This window comes from Typopeltis vanoorti, chromosome 13, assembly GCF_054136105.1.
Source record: "Typopeltis vanoorti isolate ZY-2024b chromosome 13, IOZ_Tvanoo_1.0, whole genome shotgun sequence".
Taxonomy (NCBI): Eukaryota; Metazoa; Arthropoda; class Arachnida; order Uropygi; family Thelyphonidae; genus Typopeltis; species Typopeltis vanoorti.
In genome coordinates, this window is record NC_143561.1 from 127,518,037 (window position 1) to 127,539,557 (window position 21,521).

Sequence of the window (21,521 nt, forward strand, 5' to 3'; positions counted from 1 at the left end):
GCACTGATCCCAAAGGGTAGTGCAAGCTGGGGCAACTCGTGGTAGAAGTGGAGCGAGCTCCGATCACTATTCTTGATATTTGCCCATAATGTGAACTTAGCTCCTAGGAACTAATTTTTGTTCACATTATGAGAGAAGGTCACTACCCAGACCGGTTTCGACCTTTATTGAGGTCTCATCAGTGAGTAGCCAGCAATATCAACATTTGGCATGAAGAAATAAAGAAAAGGAATATGACCATAAATATAAATAAAACTAAAACAATGATCATATCTAGAAATCAACAAAAACACACAATAAAAATAGAGAATCACCAACTGGAACAAGTCCACTCCTTTAAATACTTGGGATCATATATACAAGAAGATGGTAGACTAGATACAGAAATTAACAACAGGATAAGAGGGGGAACAAAGCTATTCTATGCAATGAAAGGCCCACTCCTAGATAAGAAAGAAGTCACCCAAAATACCAAAATGGCAGTGTACCGTTCAGTGTTTCTACAAACATTAACATACAGGGTGTTCGGGATAAATTTGACAGTTTCGTAAGGAAAAAGAAAATCTTCTTTGTATCTATTAAATTTAATGAATTGACAAAAAAACATTACAGGCAGAGTTAATTACAATACTATCAACAAGATTTACTCAAAATAACCACCATTAGCATCGATCACAGCTTCAATTCTGCTTCGGAACCTCGAACAAGCTGATGCTACAGTCTCCCTGGGAAGGGCCGCAAAAACTGTTTTAATTTTATCCATTAACTGGGCTTTTGTATTACTGGAAGTGCGATTGGTGTCTTTTTCAACTGCGCCCCATACAAAATAATCCATGGGGTTAAGGTCTGGGGAGTTTGGAGGCCAAACATTTGGACTGGTGAAGTCGTAGAAATTTTCAGACAACCATTTTTGACTTTTCCCAGAGGTGTGGCAAGGGGCTGAATCCTGCTGCCATACATACGGCCTACCATTGGCTACCCTTGTTATCCAGGGCTTGACTACAGTTAGCAACTCCACGAACAAAGCCCGAATTCCAATGCCAGGGTTCTTCAACACCTGTTCCTGCAGATTTGCGAGGAATTCTGCTGTACGAACGCAATCAGATCGTCTGCTAGGGATCTTTCTTCTTGCTACATCCTCGTAGTCACCATTGCAAGTCTCTAGTTCATGCCTGATTGTTTTTACTGTATTCAGGGAGCATTGGGCAGCAGTTGTAATATCCTTATTTTGATGGCGGGCACGAATCATCATGATACAAGTTATTCTCTTCCATGATTCAGGTGGGTTCCAGTTATCCATCCTTTCTGACATCTTGTATATGAATGAAGAAGGGTCCAAACTTTTAAATGAAGAGAAGTGTGTGTTAATACATGTAACTTACGGAAAAATATAATTAATTATAAATATGTCAAATTTATCCCGAACACCCTGTACAGTTGTGAGTCTTGGTGTTTAACAACAGGAAACACAAATAAACTACAAACAATTGAAATGAAATATCTCAGGAAAGTGGCACAAAAAACAAGACTAGACTGAATAAGAAATCAAACCATAAGAGACAGCCTTCAAGTTGCACCTCTGAATCAATTCATAACACAAGCCCAAATGAGATGGTTTGGACATCTCAATCGAATGGAAGAAGGAAGAATAGCAAAAACTGTATACGAAAGCCAGAAAATAGGAAAAAGAAACATAGGCAGACCCAGGAAAGGTTGGCAAAAGGAAATTAAAGAAAAATTGGAAAAGAAGGGAATTAATTGCAAAGAAGCAAAACAACAAAAATTGGACAGGACGGCATGGAAATCTCTTTGGCAAAATCTCGACGCTTAAAAGCATAAGAGATCATAGACGAAGAAGAAGAACACATGCAATTTACAGACAAAAAAATACTAGCTGTGGTGGTAGTGGTTGTGGGCAGTAGATGGCATTGATGTAGGTGATTGGTAGTAGAGGTTCTGTGTAGTAGTGGAGATGGAGAGTTGTACAGTAGGTGTTCTCCCACGATGAGTCTTCGGACTCCTTGGAGGTGTCACAAATAATAATAATCTTTGATTCATTTTGCTTTTTCTAACTGGTCAATGATTATAAGTAAGTGTAGTTTTTCTTTTTCGCCTACATTTTTCTTTTCTGTCTGGAGAAAAGGTATCTATCTTCCTAGACTTCTTTAAAATGCAGTACCCAAACCAATACCACACTCATTGGCAATTTGTCTTTGAGTCATGGATGTGTGCTGGGATAGAGTACTTATTTTTGAATGCATTCTTGGATACGTATCCATTTTATAGCTACATAAATGAATAAAACACTATGAAACTTCTTTACACTATTAAAAATACACAACACTATTAATAAACATCATAAAGACAGTCAAAACATGCAGCACTCAACCAAAATAGTGAATTAAAACCAAAACTATTGTGAACTGAAACAAAAAAACAAACCAAAACTTTAAAAAAATTCAGCTTGTTCAGATTAATTTTTTCACTGAATACACACACACACACCACACACACACACATATATATATACACACACACACACACATATATATATATATATATATACACACACACACACACACACACACATGCAAGCATACCTCTAGCAGGGTCATCTTTGCATCATCATCTAGTTCCATACCCTTTTCAGAAGAACTTCCCATTAAAAGATAATCCTGAAAGAATAAGTTTCCCAAATGAATATATAAATTAAAATGTTATTTTAATGCTAAACAATGAATGACCACAAAGGTTAGCAGGTGAGTAATTATTACAAAGAATTATGCTAATCATATTCATTATTTTAAAAAATGAAAAGTCTTCAGAAAAGAAGTTACAGCTTTTCTTCCAAAAGTTTTCTTTTTCTTCCAAACTGAAAAACAAAGTTGTAAACCTGTCTATCAAAAAACAATAAAGAAAGGAAATTATTTTAGTCAATTAAAAAAGAAAACAAAAGTACATGAGTGCAATTCATACCTAATAGCTTCTTGTATAATGTCATTCATTATAACTGAATCCGGAGCCACTTTTGGCTTATGTATGACAGACATTATTTGCCCTATTTCTATCACTAAAAATTTTTATAATTAAGGGTCTAAAAAATTTTTTTTCTTTCTTAATCTTTCCCTCTTTTACCTTGTCGGTGAATAGAAACCTTTGACGGTGTCAAGGGATTCTATTCCTTACAACCGCAACCGATATACGAGGATAAGGTGGTTGGTCCTATGCCTCCCAGTGTATCCTATGTCTGTAGAAATGTTATGTTTTCAAGGCCAGTTTGTTTGCCTGCTTACAGGAGGAAAAACCCCAGATAAACTGGGGAGATAAACCCTGCAGTCCACGCCCAAGACCGGCTAACTTGGCTATGTCTGAGAAAGATCCTGAGCTCCTCATATCAGTGACAGGAATCGAACCTAGGACACTCCCTTCCCAGGCATATGGTTGCAAAGTGTATAGCCACTTGGCTAACCGTGCAGACCCTAAAAATAACAATAAAAATTTATTATTATTAATAGACCATGTCTCATGGAGTCATGAGACATGGTCTCATGACTCCATGAAGGGGATGAAGTAACATTGGAGAGGGTACAGACTCAGATAACAAAAATGATATCAGGACTGTACAATGTCGATTATGAGGATAGACACTGAGGGCATGTGGACTGCGAGTTTGGTGGATAGAAGGCAAAGAGGGAACATGATCAAGGCATTTAAGCTATTGAAGGGATATTATTGTATTAACACTGAGGAGATTTTTCATATGGTAGAATGAAGGAAAGGTACAAGGACAAGAGGCCATCCCTGGAAGTTGTAAAAGCAGGTGGTAAGTAAAGAGGTAAGCAATTTTTTTTTGCATGGAGAGTAATAGGAGCATGGAATACATTGTCTGAGAGGGTGACGAATGTGCAGACTGGATGATTTTAAGGAGTGGTGTGATAGACTGTGTTCACTAGTGTTGACCTCCCGTAATGAGTCTTGTGACTCTATTGGGGTTAGGCAAATAATAATAATAATAATCCCTTAAATTATACATGTATCAGAAAATCAGTAATAAATTTATGCAATACATTTTCCATAAAGGCAGATAAATATTCTTCATTTTGTTGAATTTTAATTTTGTCAATAAAGATTTCAATCTTAACTGACTTCAAACACATCTTGTGTTTCAGTTCTCTGAACTGTTCATGAAAAGAGTTTATGTTGACTGTTTAAGAAATGTATTCATATAAGTGAAAGTGGATTTAAAAACAAAAAATCTTAATATGGTTGAACATTCATCAATGGATGAAAAATATGATTTAAGACCTTTAAAAAAACAATTTATTACTCTTTCCATCTTGGTTGAATGGCTCTTACAATTAAAGAAAAGAAAAAAAATTTGATAATAGAAATAAATTTGTACATGACTGATAAGTTATGATTTTGTTTGTTTTATAAATGTTACAAGAAAACATTTCATCTTTGTATCAGTATATTGAAAAATGGGGACATACTTTCATCCTGAAAGCATTACTGGGAACACCAGCATAATTTTTTTTAAAAACAGGAGCATCCCATTCAAAATGGGCCAAATGGGCAACCTAATTTAAATGCAATCCATCACTTTTATGCAAATCCATATCACATGCTTATAAACTCTGCTCTCTTCTCCTCACACAACTCTGCCAACATACTATTCATACTCTTAGTCTCAACTCATCATCATATATTGGCAACACATTGACAACCTTTCCTACCACACCTATCTTTAAATCTCTTCAATAAACTCCTGATATCCATCCTTATATTCCCCTCATGTCCAACCAAATCATCTGTTCCTACAATCACCACTAATTCTTGCATTTGGTTCACGTATCCTACACTTCAATTATCCTGCTTCCTGAAACAGATCATGGACCTTCTCATTTACCACATTTCTAATAATGCAATCTCCATACATCCTACTCGGAAGTTTCATCACCTCTTTTTCTTTATTTTCCTTGCATTTCATTCATTTTCTTTTCATTCTATCCTGAATTCTTTTATTCCTATCCACCAAACTTCTAATCTGACTGCACATATCTTTCATCTCATTTCTCATTCTAATCAATTCATTCTTCAAGTCTTGCATCCTGGCAACCACACTATCTGTTGCTCTTGCAGCGATATTCCCTCTTGGTCTGCCATTCATTTCTTTCGTGTCCTTCGCTTCCACAGTGTCACTTACTTTCATTCCATCATCCATATTTTCTTTCACTGCTAGTTTCACTTGCTTTCATTCAGTGATTTACAGTATTTTTGCTCCCATAATTCAACTCACTTTTGTTCCATCAACTGGTTTCACATTTACCAATAACTTGCAGTCCAACAGAATATAACACTTTTGACACATCTATACTTTCTCTCGACTACTGTTCAGTCCCTCCATAAACACATTCTCCATGTTCTTCCACATATACATGCTGCACTCACAAGAATGAACCATTCTCAAAATTCTACACTGTTAATTACATTTGATTTTTGTGCTGTGTAGATCTCATTTGTAACACCATTTTGCCACCATTCACAAAAAGTTCAAAATTTAGTAAAAGAAACATCCATATCAAAATAAATAAAATAAGAAAAATAAACAAAATGATACTGATTGCATTTTGGTAAAATGTAATTATTACAAAAATAAGACATTGTTTCAAGAGCACTTTTTCATCAGCCTGGCATGAAGCAGATCACTAGTGAACTCAAACCCTGACAAGTAGATATAACGAGATTATCATATCTCATTATAAGACTAATATCCATATTTTTTTAAAAGTTTGCTAAAGGTTTTTCTTTGTGCTATGCTCTTTCCATTATTTTTGGAAGTAATAAATTTAAGCAACTTATCAAGAAAATAATGGGATAATTCTTGATGTATTTTCTGCAGTGAAGCTATAAGAGTTAACAGAATTGATGCATTCATTATAATGAAAAGCACATGAGATTGAGTCCATTCAGATATTTTCTTTACAGTGTAAAGAGCTTTCCACCAGACATTGCAGTCAGCTTTCTCTTCCCCTTCTAATATGAGATGTTTGGCTTTGCTTTGATCCTAAAATCTTTTTCATATTTCTATCTTTTGCAAGCTTGGGATACTCGGTGTAAAATAGTCTTTTATTAAAGAGATAGTTTGACACAGTCTCTTTTCAGAGATGTTATGCATTACAGTTGACACTGTTGGGTCATATTGTTTATTTTAATAAATCTATTCATGTTTAGAAAAATGCAGTCTCCATACCAAAAATTAAATGAAGATTTACTAAACCACAGAAATATTTGTCGTCAATGGATGAAAAAGTTCTGGCAAACAGTGTGAGCATGACCATATTTCTGCCATTTTAAAGCACCTTAAAGGATTTGGGATGCAAAATGTCAAATGCAAATATGATATTCCTGATTCAGAATATACGGGGTGTTTCAAAAGGGTGTATACAACTTTCCAGGAGAACAGAGAATAACTCGGAAGACATACAAAAGCTCAGTGAGTGTCATAATTTAATGAAACAACATTTTTGGTCACAAAACTTTATTACCAAATGATAACACTAGATAGTGTTATCATTGAAAGTGGTGACTTTTGATGGTGCAGAGCAAGCATTGTGTGTTTTGGTTTGAGAAAACAAAGTCTGCAACACAAGTTCAGAGGAATTTCTGCATGCAATATGGCAAACCTCCTAGTAGGCACACGATCTACAGATTGCACAAGAATTTTGTGGAAACAGGCTCTGTGTCATCCAATGACAACAGGAAGGTCATGTGCTGCCAATTCTCTTGTTGAAGAAGTTTGAGAAAGTTTCCAGAGAAGCCCTGGAAAGTCAACCAGACAGGTGTCTTGTCAAATTGAATTCCACATGTGACTGTATGACATGTTTTACAACAGTGTCTTTAAGGCCCTACAAATTTACTATCGTACAACATTTGAAGAAAGACGATAAGAAAATATGTCAGGATTTCTGTATGGAAATGATCAGTAGGATAGAACAAAATGAGGATTTTTGGACGTGATCATTTTCAGTGATGAGTGCACTTTTAATGTAAGTGGGCAAGTAAACATTCACACTGCAGAATTTGGGAAAGCAAAAATCCACATGGCATCATAGAACATGTTTGCGGCACCCCAAAGGCTAACGTTTTGTGCACCATAAGCAAGAAGAAAGTATATTACTATTATTATTATTTGACACCTCCAGGGAGTCCTAAGACTCATCGAGGGAGGCCACCCACTTTACAACTCTCCGTCTCCACCACTCAAATTCATCCACAAACCGCCTCATCTACAACAACGCCATCTACTGTCCACCATCACCACTACTATTTTCACAAACAATAACAAACATCCATCCCCACGGCAGGATTCGAATCTGCAGCCTTTTGGCTGGAGAGCGAATATGCTAACCACTCGGCCAACCAGGCCGGCATGGAACCTTCTTTATTTTGGAGTCTACTGTTACTGTGTATCTGGGCATGTTACAAGGGTATACCTAATACCACACAATTAGATGATGATGACCACGACAGACGTTTACATATCCAGCAAGACGAAGCACCTCCTCATTACCTGACAGACGTAAGGTCATACTCAACACCCATTTCCCAGGCAGATAGATTGGTAGAGGGGGGCCCTGTAGCATGGCCACTGCTTCCCCTGACCTTACACCATTAGATTTTTTTCTTGTGGGACTTTGCAAAAGATCAAGTGTTTGTACTACCACTACCAGCCAATTTGGATGAACTGCATTCCAGAATTACTGCTGCCATTGCTAAAGTTATGCCAGATATACTCTCCTGCATGTGGCAGGAAAGTGATTACAGATGGAACATCTGCAGAATTACTGGAGGCAGTTATATTGAAATAACTGTCTGTGTTGAAGACTTCAAGTGCTACACTACCTTTGCATGGTAATAAAAATTGTTTATCTATTTCTGTTTACTTTCTATTGTCATTCAAAGTTGTACACCTCTTTTTGAAACAACCTGTATTTCCTGGGATATTATGGAGGTCCCATTTCAGTATCATACTTTAAAAATAGTCATAATATACGATTATGTATCTTTTTACATTGCTCATGGGCTCACTTTAGTGAGTACAGGCATGGCAAACCCGAGGTACCTGATGGTGGACCACCATGCTTTACTTCATGTAATATACATCTGTTATATTATCTGTAGACTGGTCCCTCCCCTTTCTTTGCTTCTTTCTTCTCTTCTTGCTCCTTACCCCCAATGATATTAGAGTATTCAAGGGCTAAGGGTGAATCTTTCCTGTCTTGCTATGTCATTACGCCTTATGCAGCCACTGAAGGGGGCAAGCTAGCCCCAATAGGTGCCCATCCCAAGCCTGGATAAATGGCGAGGATTGATGTCAGGAAGAGCATCCGGTCATAAAACTTCACTGCTAGCTCTAGCTACGATCAAATGAGTCGAAAAGAAAGTGATACAAGGGCTAGGGTGTATCCCTTAAGCGACGCGCAGCCACATCGCCCTACAGCTGTGAGAAGTGGATGAGGGTTACCACATCAAGGGCCGGTGCAGTTAAAGAAGCGACTCCCGCAAGTGGAGAGAATGTTGCAAGTGGGAACACTGAATGTTGGAAGCATGACCGGAAGGGGAAGAGAGGTGACAGACATGATGAGAAAGAGGAAGTTGGACATTTTATGCGTGCAGGAACAAAGAGGAAGGGGGAAAAGGCGAAGGAACTAGGAGACGGGTATAAATTGTTCTACTCTGGAGCAAATAAAGAGGGAAGAAATGGTGTCAAAATTGTGGTGTGTGTGTGTGTGGCAGAATGAAGGGCAAAGTACTGGAAGTGGGTAGGAGGAACGACAGGATCATGGGAATTAAACTGGGTCTTGGAGAAGAGCAACTGGTCGTCTTATGTGTATACTCCCCACAAGTTGGCTATACAACATAAGAGAAAGATGAATTCTGGAACGTGCTAGATGAAGAAATGAGGGAACTGGAAGAAAAGGAGATGGTGATTGTCAGAGCGGACACATAGGGAGGCAGAACAGGGACTGTGAAAGGGTGCATGACGGTCATGGAGTGGGAATAATGAACCAGGAAGAAGAGAGGATTTTGGACTTCACAGTAGCGTTTGATCTAGCATTTGTGAACTCCTTTTTCTCTATGAGGGAAGAGCATTTGATAACATTTAGAAGTGGCAACAACAGTTCACAGATTGACTACATTTTGGCTAGAAGAAAACATCTTAAGGCAGTAACAAATTGTAAGGTAATCCCATCTGGAGAAAGCGTATGATAGAGTGCCAAGGCAAGAAGTCTGGAGGTGTCTGAAGGAGAAGAAGGTACCAGAGAAATATGTCAGGCTGGTGCAGGAGATGTACAGAAATGTGAAGACGAGTTTGGACCTGCCTGGAAGAGACAGAAAGTTTTCCAGTGACAGTTGGCTTGCATCAAGAATCAACATTAAGTCCGTTCCTGTTTAATATTGTGATGGAGGTGGTAACAGAGGAGGTGAGAGAAGACATGCCTTGGACTATGTTGTATGCAGATGACATCATGTTGTGTGCAGAATCAAGAGAACAGTGACAGCTAAACTGGAAAGTTGGAGGAAAGTACTGGAAGAGAGAGAGGTATGAGACTGAGCAGAAGTAAGACAGAGTATGTGTGTTGTAAAGTGAATGGCAGTCAGAAGACAGATCTGGAGCTGGAAGGAAATGTCATCAGGAAGGTCAGTAACTTTAGATACTTAGGTTTAACAATGAAAGAGGATGGTGAGGTTGAGAAGGAAGTGGGATGCAGGATACAAGTAGGATAGAGGAACTGGAGAGAGAGATGGCTGGAGTGCTATGCGATAAGAGGGTGCCGATCAATCTAAAAGGCAAAATCTACAGGACAGTAGTGAGACCAGCTATGACGTATGCTATGGAAACTGTGGCCCTGAGGAAAAATAACATCAGCAGGATGAGGGTAGCAGAGATGAGAATACTTAGGTGTGTTAAATCTTGAATGAAAGGTTTAAATTGTCATAAAACATTTCATTTGGGATTTAACTAGGATACAAATAAATTTTCCTAAGGATGTATTTGTATATAGGTATAAATGAAATTGTAAATAACGTATTAGTCCTTTGTTTTGTGAATTCCTCTGTTTTGCTATATTGTTAACTGTTCTATGTATAACCGAAAGGAATTGGATTTTTGTGAGAATTATATTAGAACAGTAAAGGTTAGATCAAAGTTCACATTGAAGTAATCGGCTTAAACACATAACCCAAGGCAGTCGTGAGGTCCGAGGTGCACGTGAGACATCCACGTGGAGAACATAGTACCGAGTGCAAGGGACTTAGGTGCCGAGCGGAATCAGTGACATAGGGAGAGAGCAGAAACATGGAGGTATAAGAAGGTATAAGAAGCTTAGCGGCATGGACTCAAAACTCCTTTTTCTTTTCATCTCCCTTTCGCTTTCAGGTTCCGGTAGAAGTGGCACGAATGGTCGGGAAGGACGATGGTCAGCAGTGGCTAAGCGACCAGGCAGCAGTCCAGTCCAGGCATATCTATGATACAGCTAGACAGTCAGCGAGAACCGAAGCTTCATGCCGAAACGCGAGGACTGTCCAGGCAGAGCAGTCTCGCCCACATCGGAAAGAGGGTGATTCATGAACATAGTCACTAGAGGGTCATATACAACAGACCATAGAATGAGGTAACAAGCCACGTGCTCACAAAGGACTGATCGGGAGAAGATACCAGCATGAACCAGATGGTCGTAATGTAAAATTTTTCTAGTTCCATTGTATTCTGAACTAAGCTGAAGTGCAGAAAAGTGCTGATATATTATGAGATAGGACTTGATAATTAGTAACATGACTCTAGTACTTAACCTATTGATAAATTACTGTAACTATAAAAGTGCATAGTAGTAGAGTTTGACATTGAATTGTTGAGGTATGCTATTGTCTGTTAGCCTTAGATGAATGAGATAATCGCTAGTTTAATTGTGTTACATGAGTAGAAGCAGGACAACTTAAATTTAATATTGTCTCATAATGTGATGTATTGATTGTAGTTCTATTTTGTCTAGTTAATAATTGTTACGTGCAAGTGCAATTCAGTTTAGTTAAGTGAACCTTTGATAAATGTACAACGAGCTAAAGAATGAATAAACATTCATGTTTTCTTTACCTTATAAAGTTGCCTGATCTCTAAAATCAATGCACCATTCACTAAAATCAGAACCTGTAGGAATTCAAATGCAGGGGATTGACTACGACTGCATGTAGAATAAGTTTGTTAAGGATTTGTAATTGGGATTGCTGTTTGCTAGATTCTAGAATCATAAAATAGTCTGTGTGTTAACTCCATGACAAGGAGATTTCTCTTGTATAGGAAATAAGATGGTGCAGCATTATCAAACAAATTTTTCTCAATTCTGAAAGGGAGTTAATTCCGTATTTTAATTCTGGATGCACTCATAACCAACTGAAGGAACGGCCACCGAAGGGATAGGATTTAGCTAAGGCAGATTATAGTAGCAGAGGGGGTCAAAGATAGATAAATTACTATATTTGCAGGTACAACTATTTTTGAACGGAGTTGAGTAAGGATAAGTTTGAGTACATAGTATGTACTCAAACTTACAATAAATTTGAGTAAGGATAAGTTTGTGTTTCAAGGTATGCTAGAATCCCTAGCATACCTTGAAACACAAACACTTAAACGTAAGAAACAAACAATAACAGCCACAAAACTAACAGGTGGATGTGCAGTGTGACCAGAAAGGATCATCTGAGAAATGACTATGTAAGGGGAACGGTGAAAGTTACGAACTTAGGAGCAAAGATACAGGAGGCAAGGTTGAGATGGTTTGGTCATGTGATGAGGAGGGAGAAAGAGTATGTGGGAAGAAAGGTCATGCAGATTGATGTGCAGGGAAGGAGGAAGCACGGTTTGGCCAAAGAAGAGATGGTGGAGGAGGACTTGAAGATGAAGAACTTGAATGTGGCTACAGCCCAAGACAGGAGGTTGTGGAGGAGACTCACTACAAACAGTGACCCTACTTAAGTGGGAAAAGCTGCAGAAGAGGAAGATGAATCTTTTTACAATTGTTTCTCATCAGTATTTTATTGGTTTTGGTTTCCTAGCCATATATAATCAACACTTGCAATGTGCCTGATAAGAAATTGATATTTATGTTAAAAGAATATAGAGTATTTGAAACTGATATACTTACCAGGCATCAGATAATTGTAATGACTCCAAATGTTCTGTATTCTAATTGACATTTGTTAAGTATAATGAGATATTTGTCTGTCATTTATCATAAAGGCATTCTCCTTTTTGCCAATGACGATAATTTGTCAGTCATTACTGACTTCCTCCTTGCTGTTTATTTGAACAAGTGTGCATGTTCACATGCACATTTGTTCAAATAAACAGCAAGGAGGAAGTTGATGGGTGATTGACAGTTGACAGAGCATTTGGTACTGGGGTAATGAAAAAAAAAATTTATTTTCATTACCCCAGTGATGAAAGGTAGTTTTAGGAAGTGTTTGAGAAAACTTGACAGTCAGAATATATTAAGAGGATTCCAAAAAGGGAATCTTAGCAAGGTGAATTCTTTAACCAGAAAAGTGAAACTATCAACAAGTGAACAGTAAATAAAAGGAGATTAATTAAACATTCTAATTCAAAATTCAAAGAAATGCAAAATGGAAAGGTTTCATCTTCCATCTCAAGGATGCCTGTGATAATTATTTTTATCAGAACAAGTTATGGAATTAGTGAAATCTGCAACTGTAAAGTGGCTTTAATGAAGAGGCTCTACTTTGATACAGTGTTTATAAGGTAGTAAAAGAAACTTTTTTTTTCTCCTGGTGAAGAATGTATATTTAGTGCTTCTTGTATTAAATTTACCTGAGGTAAGAATATTTATACTGTAACAGTGAGAATGAATGAATGAAAGAATGTATGCTATATAAGGAAACAATGCATAGTAGTCTCAGGGAAGTTAAGAAAAAGTTTTATATTTTGTGATAAAAAACTGACTCTAATGAACATTTATTATTTTGTAGGAAAATGTTGTGAAAAATAAAAGGTTCAATCTAGTAGACTGATTAGGTACATGTGAAGGAAAGGAAACCATTAATAGAATAAGTCAGAGAGAGAGAGAGAGAGAGAGAGAGAGAATGAATTTATCCTTTAATGATAAAGGAGATCTCAAAAGCATAATTTTTATTTAGAAGGCCTTGGATCCAAGTAGTTTTATAATTTTATTTTATTTACTATGTATGTAATTTTAGTTTCATTAAATATATACAGAGTCCAACAAGTAGTTGACCATAAAAAATGTACACACACACTTCAGCAAAAGAAAAACCTATATAAAAATTGTAATACTAAATTTATACAGACATCACGGAATGAATACAAGTTACCTTTCACTTCTACAATTACACGAGTTGCTCAAAGTGGTTACCATTAGCGTCCAGACACTTATTATGGTGAACTACTGCTTGGGCAACGTTGGCTAAAGCAGCGCTTCCCAAACTGTGGGCCGCGGCCCCCTTGGGGGCCACAGGTTTTGTTGAGGGGGGCCGTGAAATAATGAAAACAAATTTAAAATGTTTTAAGACTAAGTATATTTTTTTATTTTAAAAGAAACGTATTTAACTTTTATTATTTCTTTTTTGTTATTTTTTATATTTTAATGGAAAAATTCACACATTGGTGTTGGTTCACAAACTTTGCTTCCTGCGTATTTCGGTGCTTAACGAATATTAGTAAATATTGCTTATTCATGTGTTTCATTTCAAAGCAGTGGTTAATTGTATTTACTTCGAATGCTCTCCAGGGAAGTACCAAATCTTTCTGTCCCTTTCATAACGCGTTCGTAATCAGGGACTGTTGATATTGACTTTATATACATATCAAAACTCGTTTTATATTATCACTGTCATCCGAGCTAGTTTTCTGTTACCAATAAAAGTTTCTCATATACTTCACACATGAAAAAAATCTTAAACAAGTTCATGTGGGGATATAGTAACTCGCTTGCAGTGGTAAACAACATGCCCTCCCTAAGAGCCACTATACTGCAGAGGCAATAAAAATAAGTACTTTTATTATGCCAGTGAATAAGGTATGAGGAGTCTGTGAAATATATTTCTCAACAAATAGTGCAATTAGAGACAACTGGGATAAAAACACACTAATTAACGAATCACATGTCCCCTTATACAGAAACTATGCTATATAGACTGAAACAAAACCATATGTTGCATGGGCAAACACAGCATCTAACTAAAAACTATTGTTATTAATTAGATGTGTGTGAGTTCGATGTCGCAAGGCAGCAATAAAATTCAACCGAACGTGTTAAAATTCGTAAAAGTGTTAAAACTAAGTAATATATATATATAATGAATGTTATGACAGTATCACATATGGAATTCAGTTGAAGAGAGTTAGCATTTCAACTCAATTGTCAGCTATGCTTTTATCTTTCGATTGCGCGATCTTTTGTTAATACCACACCAATCATATGCACGTTTTAATAAACAGACTGTCTTTGCTGTCTGTTTCACGTTAGGCTTAATTACCGTAAAAAGAGAAAAGTCACAAAAGTGAAAAATGTTCCTGGTCCAGGGGATTCCCTTATTCAGGTAATATTCACTAATTTCATGTTATCAGTCTGTGGTGTGCCAGTATTGGTAAGTGGTGATATTATTTGATCTATTCTATGTTAAAAAAATTAACCCTGAGATGGATAAGTGGTTGATAAAAAATAAAAAAAAAATCCCGCGAACAATCAGAAGAAGCAGAAATAGACTAAAAAAAAAGGACAGTATTTCGTATTTTACCAGAACAGACCGTATCGTCTTCAGAACCAAACGGTAAGAGGCAAAAATGTAATATATGCATTTGATTTTTGCAATATTCGCTGTGTATGTTTTGTATTGAATATAAATATAATAAATATTATAATAATATATCTCTATTACGATTTTTTTTCGAGGGGTGACGTGAAATATTTTAATTTTTGCAAAGGGGGCCCTGACATCCAGAAGTTTGGGAAGCACTGGGCTAAAGTGTCCAGTGGGATTGCTGCACATGCCGCTTCAGTTTCTTTCTGTAGAGCCACCAGTGTAGCTGGTTTTCTATGATACACTACATTTTTTAGAGTTCCCCCATATGTCCAATGGTGTTAAATCAGGAGAACATGGGGAGAACTCAACTGCACCTCTTTGTCCTATCCATTGTATATATATATATACACAATGCAATATACAATATATATTGCATATATACATAATGTATATACATTATGTATATTGCATAAACTCTCATCGAAGTAAGCTCTCACATCTCGGTGGTGGTGGACCATCTTGATGGAAGAGAAATTGATTATTCTCATAAAGTGCATGAATGGCAGGTAAAATGGATGTGCGTAGCATGTCTAGGTACACTTGACCAGTAACAGTACCTTAAAGAAGAATGGTCTTATTAAATCCTGAGATGACAATCCACACCAGACATCGAGCCCTGGTAAATTGACTGCCTTGTCTACATGAACGCCCGGATTTTCTGGAGCCCAGTAAACACAATTATGCCAATTCACTGTTCCATTAAGCTTAAATTGTGCTTCATCAGACCAAACCATCTTCCTCACAAACTCCTCATCCTCATCTACCATGTTGAAACCACTATACTGCATTTTCTTCGATCAGGATCGTCTTTATCCGTTGCATGTAATAATCTTGGGATGTAAACTTTCCATTTAACTGCTTTAAGAATGCGCTGTATGCTTGCGCTGTTAACTCCTGTCTCGCTAGCACATTGTGTAGTAGATTTCTGTGGTGAGCGTGTCAATTGCTTCGACATCATAGCCGAGGAAGCAGGACTTGTTTTGCTGTGTGAGGCCTCCCGGATCTTCCTTTGTGCACATCACATGATACCATGGGTCTCAAACTTATTAGGAATATGTGCAAATGTCAGGTGTGTTGGAGGTTGTGTCGCAAACTCATGCCTCCATTGTCATTGAACTTCACCAACATTCTCAAATTTGAAATACCACTTTAAAATATCTTTCATTCCTCGAATGACAATCGTGCTCATCCATTTTGTTTGACTGTCCTACCGGTCAATTTTCAGAGAGTATAAACATAATTGGCACAGCCTAGTAAGAATTTTTACATAAGTGACACAGCTGACATGATTATTAACACTGCTTTTAGAACAGTTTCAGGTTGTGTGGGGTTACTGTAACTTTTTTTTTCCCCCATCCTGCCAAATACTCCAGAATCATGGATAAAGAATAGTAACATTTTGCTACTGTACATTCACCTACTGAATGAAAATTGAGAACTTATAGTGTGTCTGATGATTTATTTTTCTTTCTTACTTTCAGTGTCATATGATGCTGCAATGGTTTCAAAACATGGCTCAGGCCATGTGAAAGTCCACAGTAAAAAAAGTTGAAGATGAAGGCTCATGTTTTAAGGGGGATGCAGGGGAGAACTGAGTCAGAGCTCTCCCTTCTACCATGCGACTATACATTAATGCCCACCATCCAGCAAGCAATAAATACAATCTGAAGTGGAATGCCAACACTATTGTATCTGAAAAGAACTATCCATTATTTTGAGGACTATATAATCCTTCTTAGCAGTTTTATCCACATGACTTCAACTAAGCTTCCTTTGAAAGAAATATCATCGTTAATTTGGAAATTGTTGGTTTCTGCACTGACCATTCTTTTCCACTTCTCTGACTTAAAAAGGTGCTTTCCTTTATGCTACATTTCTCCCATCGCTGCCAACTTTCAGAACATCTGTTGTAATCAACAGCTGTTCTTTTTCTTCTCTCACTATATTACTGGTGGGAGATGGATTTCATTGCCCATTTCGAGACCACTGCCCTGCTTATTGGAGCCTGAAGTGGTTTGAAAAAAGTTCCATGTTTGGTCTATAGAACAAGGTTTCCAGAAAAAAACCTGGTAAAAAAATTAATTAAAAAAATATAAATAAATAAAATTTAATAAAAATACCATAGGTGAGCTAAGGTACGAACATACTACAGGTTTATAAAAATCTTCCATGGGTGGAAGCCACATAAAAAAGAATATCAAACTTTCTATTTCAAAAGTACAACCTTTGTACAAGTGCAATACTGCCTAGTGCAGCAAAACAAATGTGGCATTAAAAATGAAAGTAGAATCATCACCTGTTGTAAACAAGCCTTGAGTTTTTTTTAAGGTTTGAAAACTCAGTCAGAAATTTCAATATATTCTTCACTCAAGTTTTTCAAGGTACAGGAATAAAACTGAATTTGAGGCAAGTCCTTGTTTTTTTTTCTCCTTGATATCAATAAATCTCATAAATAAAACAGTTTGTGACAGGCCATAAGCTAACACAAAAGATTTCTTTTATATAAAACACAATACGAAACAAATTACTAATTAAAAGAAATAAAGCACAACACATAAATAATAAAAGCAAATCTTATCCTTTCCTTTTTATAAAAAAAAATTAGATGTTAAATTTAAAAAAAAAATAAAATAAAATAATGTAAGAAAATCTGATGTTGCTAAACAGTAGATAAACTCCACCAGTACTATCCCATATGTCATATCAACACTACAGCAAGTCTTAGATGCTTTTCCTAGACCATGGGAGGGAGATGTACTACAGCACCTTTGATTCTTGAAGGCAAGCTCACTAGCCAAATTAGCCTGGCTGGATCACGAATTGGACTGCCTGCCTTGTCAGCAGTATATGCACAATACCAGAATCCCCTTTCTGAATGTTAAGTGGATTGTACTGCAGGCAAACATGAGGAGTGCTGGATCCTAGTGATAGTCTGTAAAAAGGACTCAGGAGAAATAGATTTCGGAATGTGGGAAGAAAATATAAGGAAAAAGGCAAAGAACAAAATGGGCCAGTACCATTATCGGGAATCCCATCAGTGGCAGGCCGTACATAAGCACTGTAACACTGCAGCACCCGCAAGGAAAAAATGAAAAAATTAAATTTTGTTTGCGTTTATAAATAATAATGCATACAACATTATATAAATGCAGTACAACATGTTAAAGGTTATAGCTTATGTTTTGACATTGATTGAATAGTTAATAACTGGAATTATTCGATTAACGCTTTAGATTACGAAATAAATGTACTGCGATCTAACACCGATATTCGTTTGCTCTTGTCATTGCACATTGCGTCATTCCCAACTGTAACTGCTCAAACGGCAGTGTATTTTTAGAATCCTTACGTGCCTTATTTCTGTGAGATATGAAACGTTTATTATTGGTGCGTGTGCGTGGTGAACTATTTTTTGTAAATCTTATTTTATTTTGTTAAAATAACCTAATTATTTATTTATTATAGATACAAGGCTGAATTATGATGAGTGTCACTGTTGAAAATATGAAAAGCATTATATTTTTTCAATTATCGTTACACGAAACAAATGCACTGCACTGCGATCTAATGCCGATATTCGTTTGCTGTCGTTGCACATTACGTCATTAGATACCTGCGCTCGTTATTTCTGTGAGATATGAAACGTTTATTATTGGTGCGTGTTCGTGGTGAACTATTTTTTTGTAAATCTTATTTTATTTTGTTAAAATAACATATATTTATTTATTATAGATACAAGGCTGAATTATGACGAGTGTCACTGTTGAAAATATGAAAAGAATTATATTTTTTCAATTATCGTTACACAAAACAAATGCACTGCGATCTAATGCCGATTTTCGTTTGCACTTGTCATTGCTATTGATACGAAACTTTTATTATTGGTGTTTGTTCGTGGTGAGGATGAAATATTTTTAATAAAGCAATTTTTAATATGTAAATTTATTTATTAATAAATTCGTTACTGATTAGGAAAAAGTTTTTTTTTTTTTTTTTTTTTTTTTTTCTTGCAGCATCCCCACTTAAAATTTTCACCGGCCACTACTGAATCCCACTGTAAGCAGGTGCACATCACTAAAATTGAATCCAGTGCATTCACCAAATACAGTTCAAATACTACTTATAAACCAGTTAGCAAGTTATTTGTTCTGATAAAGATGAACTCCTTTTCCCTTAATCTGGAGACTATGCAAGACCACCCACCTACACACCTGTACTTTTTTTTTAAAAGCAAATCTACACTGAAAAAAATTGACTAACCATTAATATTCTTGTCCTACATAAAATCCTTTTCCTAATCAGAATGATACAATTTGGCTGTGTACTTTTTTTTTGCTTACCTTAACCAACCATACCAGTATGAATAAAGCATTCAGTCATCACTGATGATTTCAGAATTATGTTCATCAAGGTTGGCATATCATTAATTACAAACACACAAACAAAAAAAAAACAGTTCTTATAAGTCTGTTTAAAGCAGAAAGCTTAATCATGCCTGACAAAGGCAAGTTCTGATGCCATATTTCAAAATCTTACCTCAGGATTAATAAATAAATCATATTTTTCATCTTTCTCAAGGAACAGCAGCTTGTTAGATGTATCTCTTGCCCACAAAAGAAGACTTTCAACAAGATATTCATGATCCTCATAAATACGCTCTACAGAAAAAAAAAAAAAACTTAAATATAAAGCAAATCATATTTCTGAAATGGTTCTTTATATATAAATTAAAATAGAATCAATCCAATCATTCCAAAAATCTGTATATAGTAATAACTGCTATTAGCAAATACTTTGTCAGTCTATATCATGCTGTCTAAATGATGCTGTAATACCAAGAAGGGCATTATGAAGGATAGGTGAAAGAATCAGAGGGGTGTCGAGTGTTGATTGAACTAGATGTTAGCAAGGCTGTGGGAATGGACAACATATTGCCATGTATTTTCAGGAAATGTACAAAAGAATTAGCAATGTACCCGACCTGGTTGTTTAATTGTAGTCTTGCAGATGTAGTCTTGCAGTGGGGAGGGTTCCTAATCAGCAGAAAGGATGCAAACTGTACCACTGCACATAAGTTTCCAATTAAGGTATTGGAGAGATTGGATAGAAACAGAATACAGAAATGTGGTGAATGTAGGATTCTCTATTTTGAAAGTTTATTTTTCACTTGGTTAGAATATGATAAATTTAGTTTAATCCTTTATCCAAGTGTGAGCAAACAAAGTTTGCGCCTGAAAGTATCTTCAGGACTGGGGTAAGGTGGTGCAACACCAGGGCGACTCCTTGCAAAGGTGGAGCAAGATACTAACACTCCTATCTCAGTATCTTCCATAATGCAAAACATATCTCCTTGCAGATATGTCTAATGTTATGCATTAAGGGAAGGGCCACTACCCAGACTAGTTTCGACCTTTATTGAGGTCTCTTCAGTGGGAGCCAGGCCCAAGTGGAGATACCAGCCAGAAGTATTAGCAAGGATCCCTTCTCTTAATGCATAAGATTAGATATATCCAACCAAGGAGATGTGTTTTGCATTATGGGAGATACTGAGATAGGAGTGTTGGTAGCTTGCTCCACCTTTGCAAAGTGTTGCACCACCTTACCCCAGTTCTGAAGATACTTTCAGGCACAAACTTTGTTTGCTCACACTTGGATAAAGGATTAAACTAAATTTATCATAGGATTCTCTATGATGGTCAGATGGAATTGTCAAGTCCAAGTCATAGATTTTGCTTTAGCAATCGACTTGTATTTTATTATTATGATAATTATGGAGATGCTATCATGTTAAGGAACTTACTTTTATTATAATAAAATAAAATTTAAAGTGTCAACTTTCATATGAAGGTTATCTTCAGGAATACACATGCACGCGCGCGCGCGCACACACACACACACACACACACACACACACACACACACACACACACACACACACACACACACACACACACACTCTGGATCAGAAGCTGCACTGGTAGCTATTACAGTGGACTGAGGATAACTGCTTTGGTCAAACAGTGACTGCCTGACCTCTGATGGAAAACTAAACTAAATTAAAGTAAAACAAAATAATAAATAATTATAATAATAAATAAAAAAAATCCACAATTACACTGGTAAAACTACATCACTAGTAAGGTCAAAAGTAAGGATAGAAGAAAAGGATTTTTTTTTTTTTTGTAGAAAACAAGGAAAAGCTACATTTTGCTAGCATTGAAATTGTCAAGATTATCCAAATCCCACTGATTTGGCAATGTGGGCATTGCCAGATTTGTCAATGAAAAGGAAGAATGCACTGTGCTGCTATCAGCAAAACTTTATATTGGATTTGTGGTCTGCTGGAGTAGATCTTTTATATATATATATATAGAAGGAATAGAGTGGATGAGAGAACAGAGCCTTCTGAGATCCCTGCATTGAGTTGTATAGTTAAAGACAGGGCACCATCTACCATGACATGAAGTAAGCATCCAGTCAGAAAGCTGGCAGTCAAACTGTAGAAGTCAGGGGATAGACCAAATGATCACTTAACAATTTACTTAACAAGCCTTTGTGCCAGACCTGGTCAATAGCCTTGGAGATATCATGGGAAACCACTTGAGGCTTACCAAACATTT

General features: G+C 36.5%; 1 protein-coding gene across 2 annotated transcripts in view; it reads right to left on the reverse strand.

Annotated features, from left to right (window-relative positions):
• LOC150100527 (uncharacterized) overlaps window positions 1-21,521 on the reverse strand; it is a 551,917-nt gene that overhangs the window by 121,237 nt on the left and 409,159 nt on the right. For both annotated transcript variants that reach the window (XM_090402464.1, XM_090402463.1), the window contains 2 exons: window positions 19,438-19,559; window positions 2,601-2,675 (listed from right to left, as the gene is read on the reverse strand). In XM_090402464.1, the coding sequence (XP_090258590.1) occupies window positions 2,601-2,675; window positions 19,438-19,559 (197 nt within the window). The remainder of the gene's footprint in view (window positions 1-2,600; window positions 2,676-19,437; window positions 19,560-21,521) is intronic.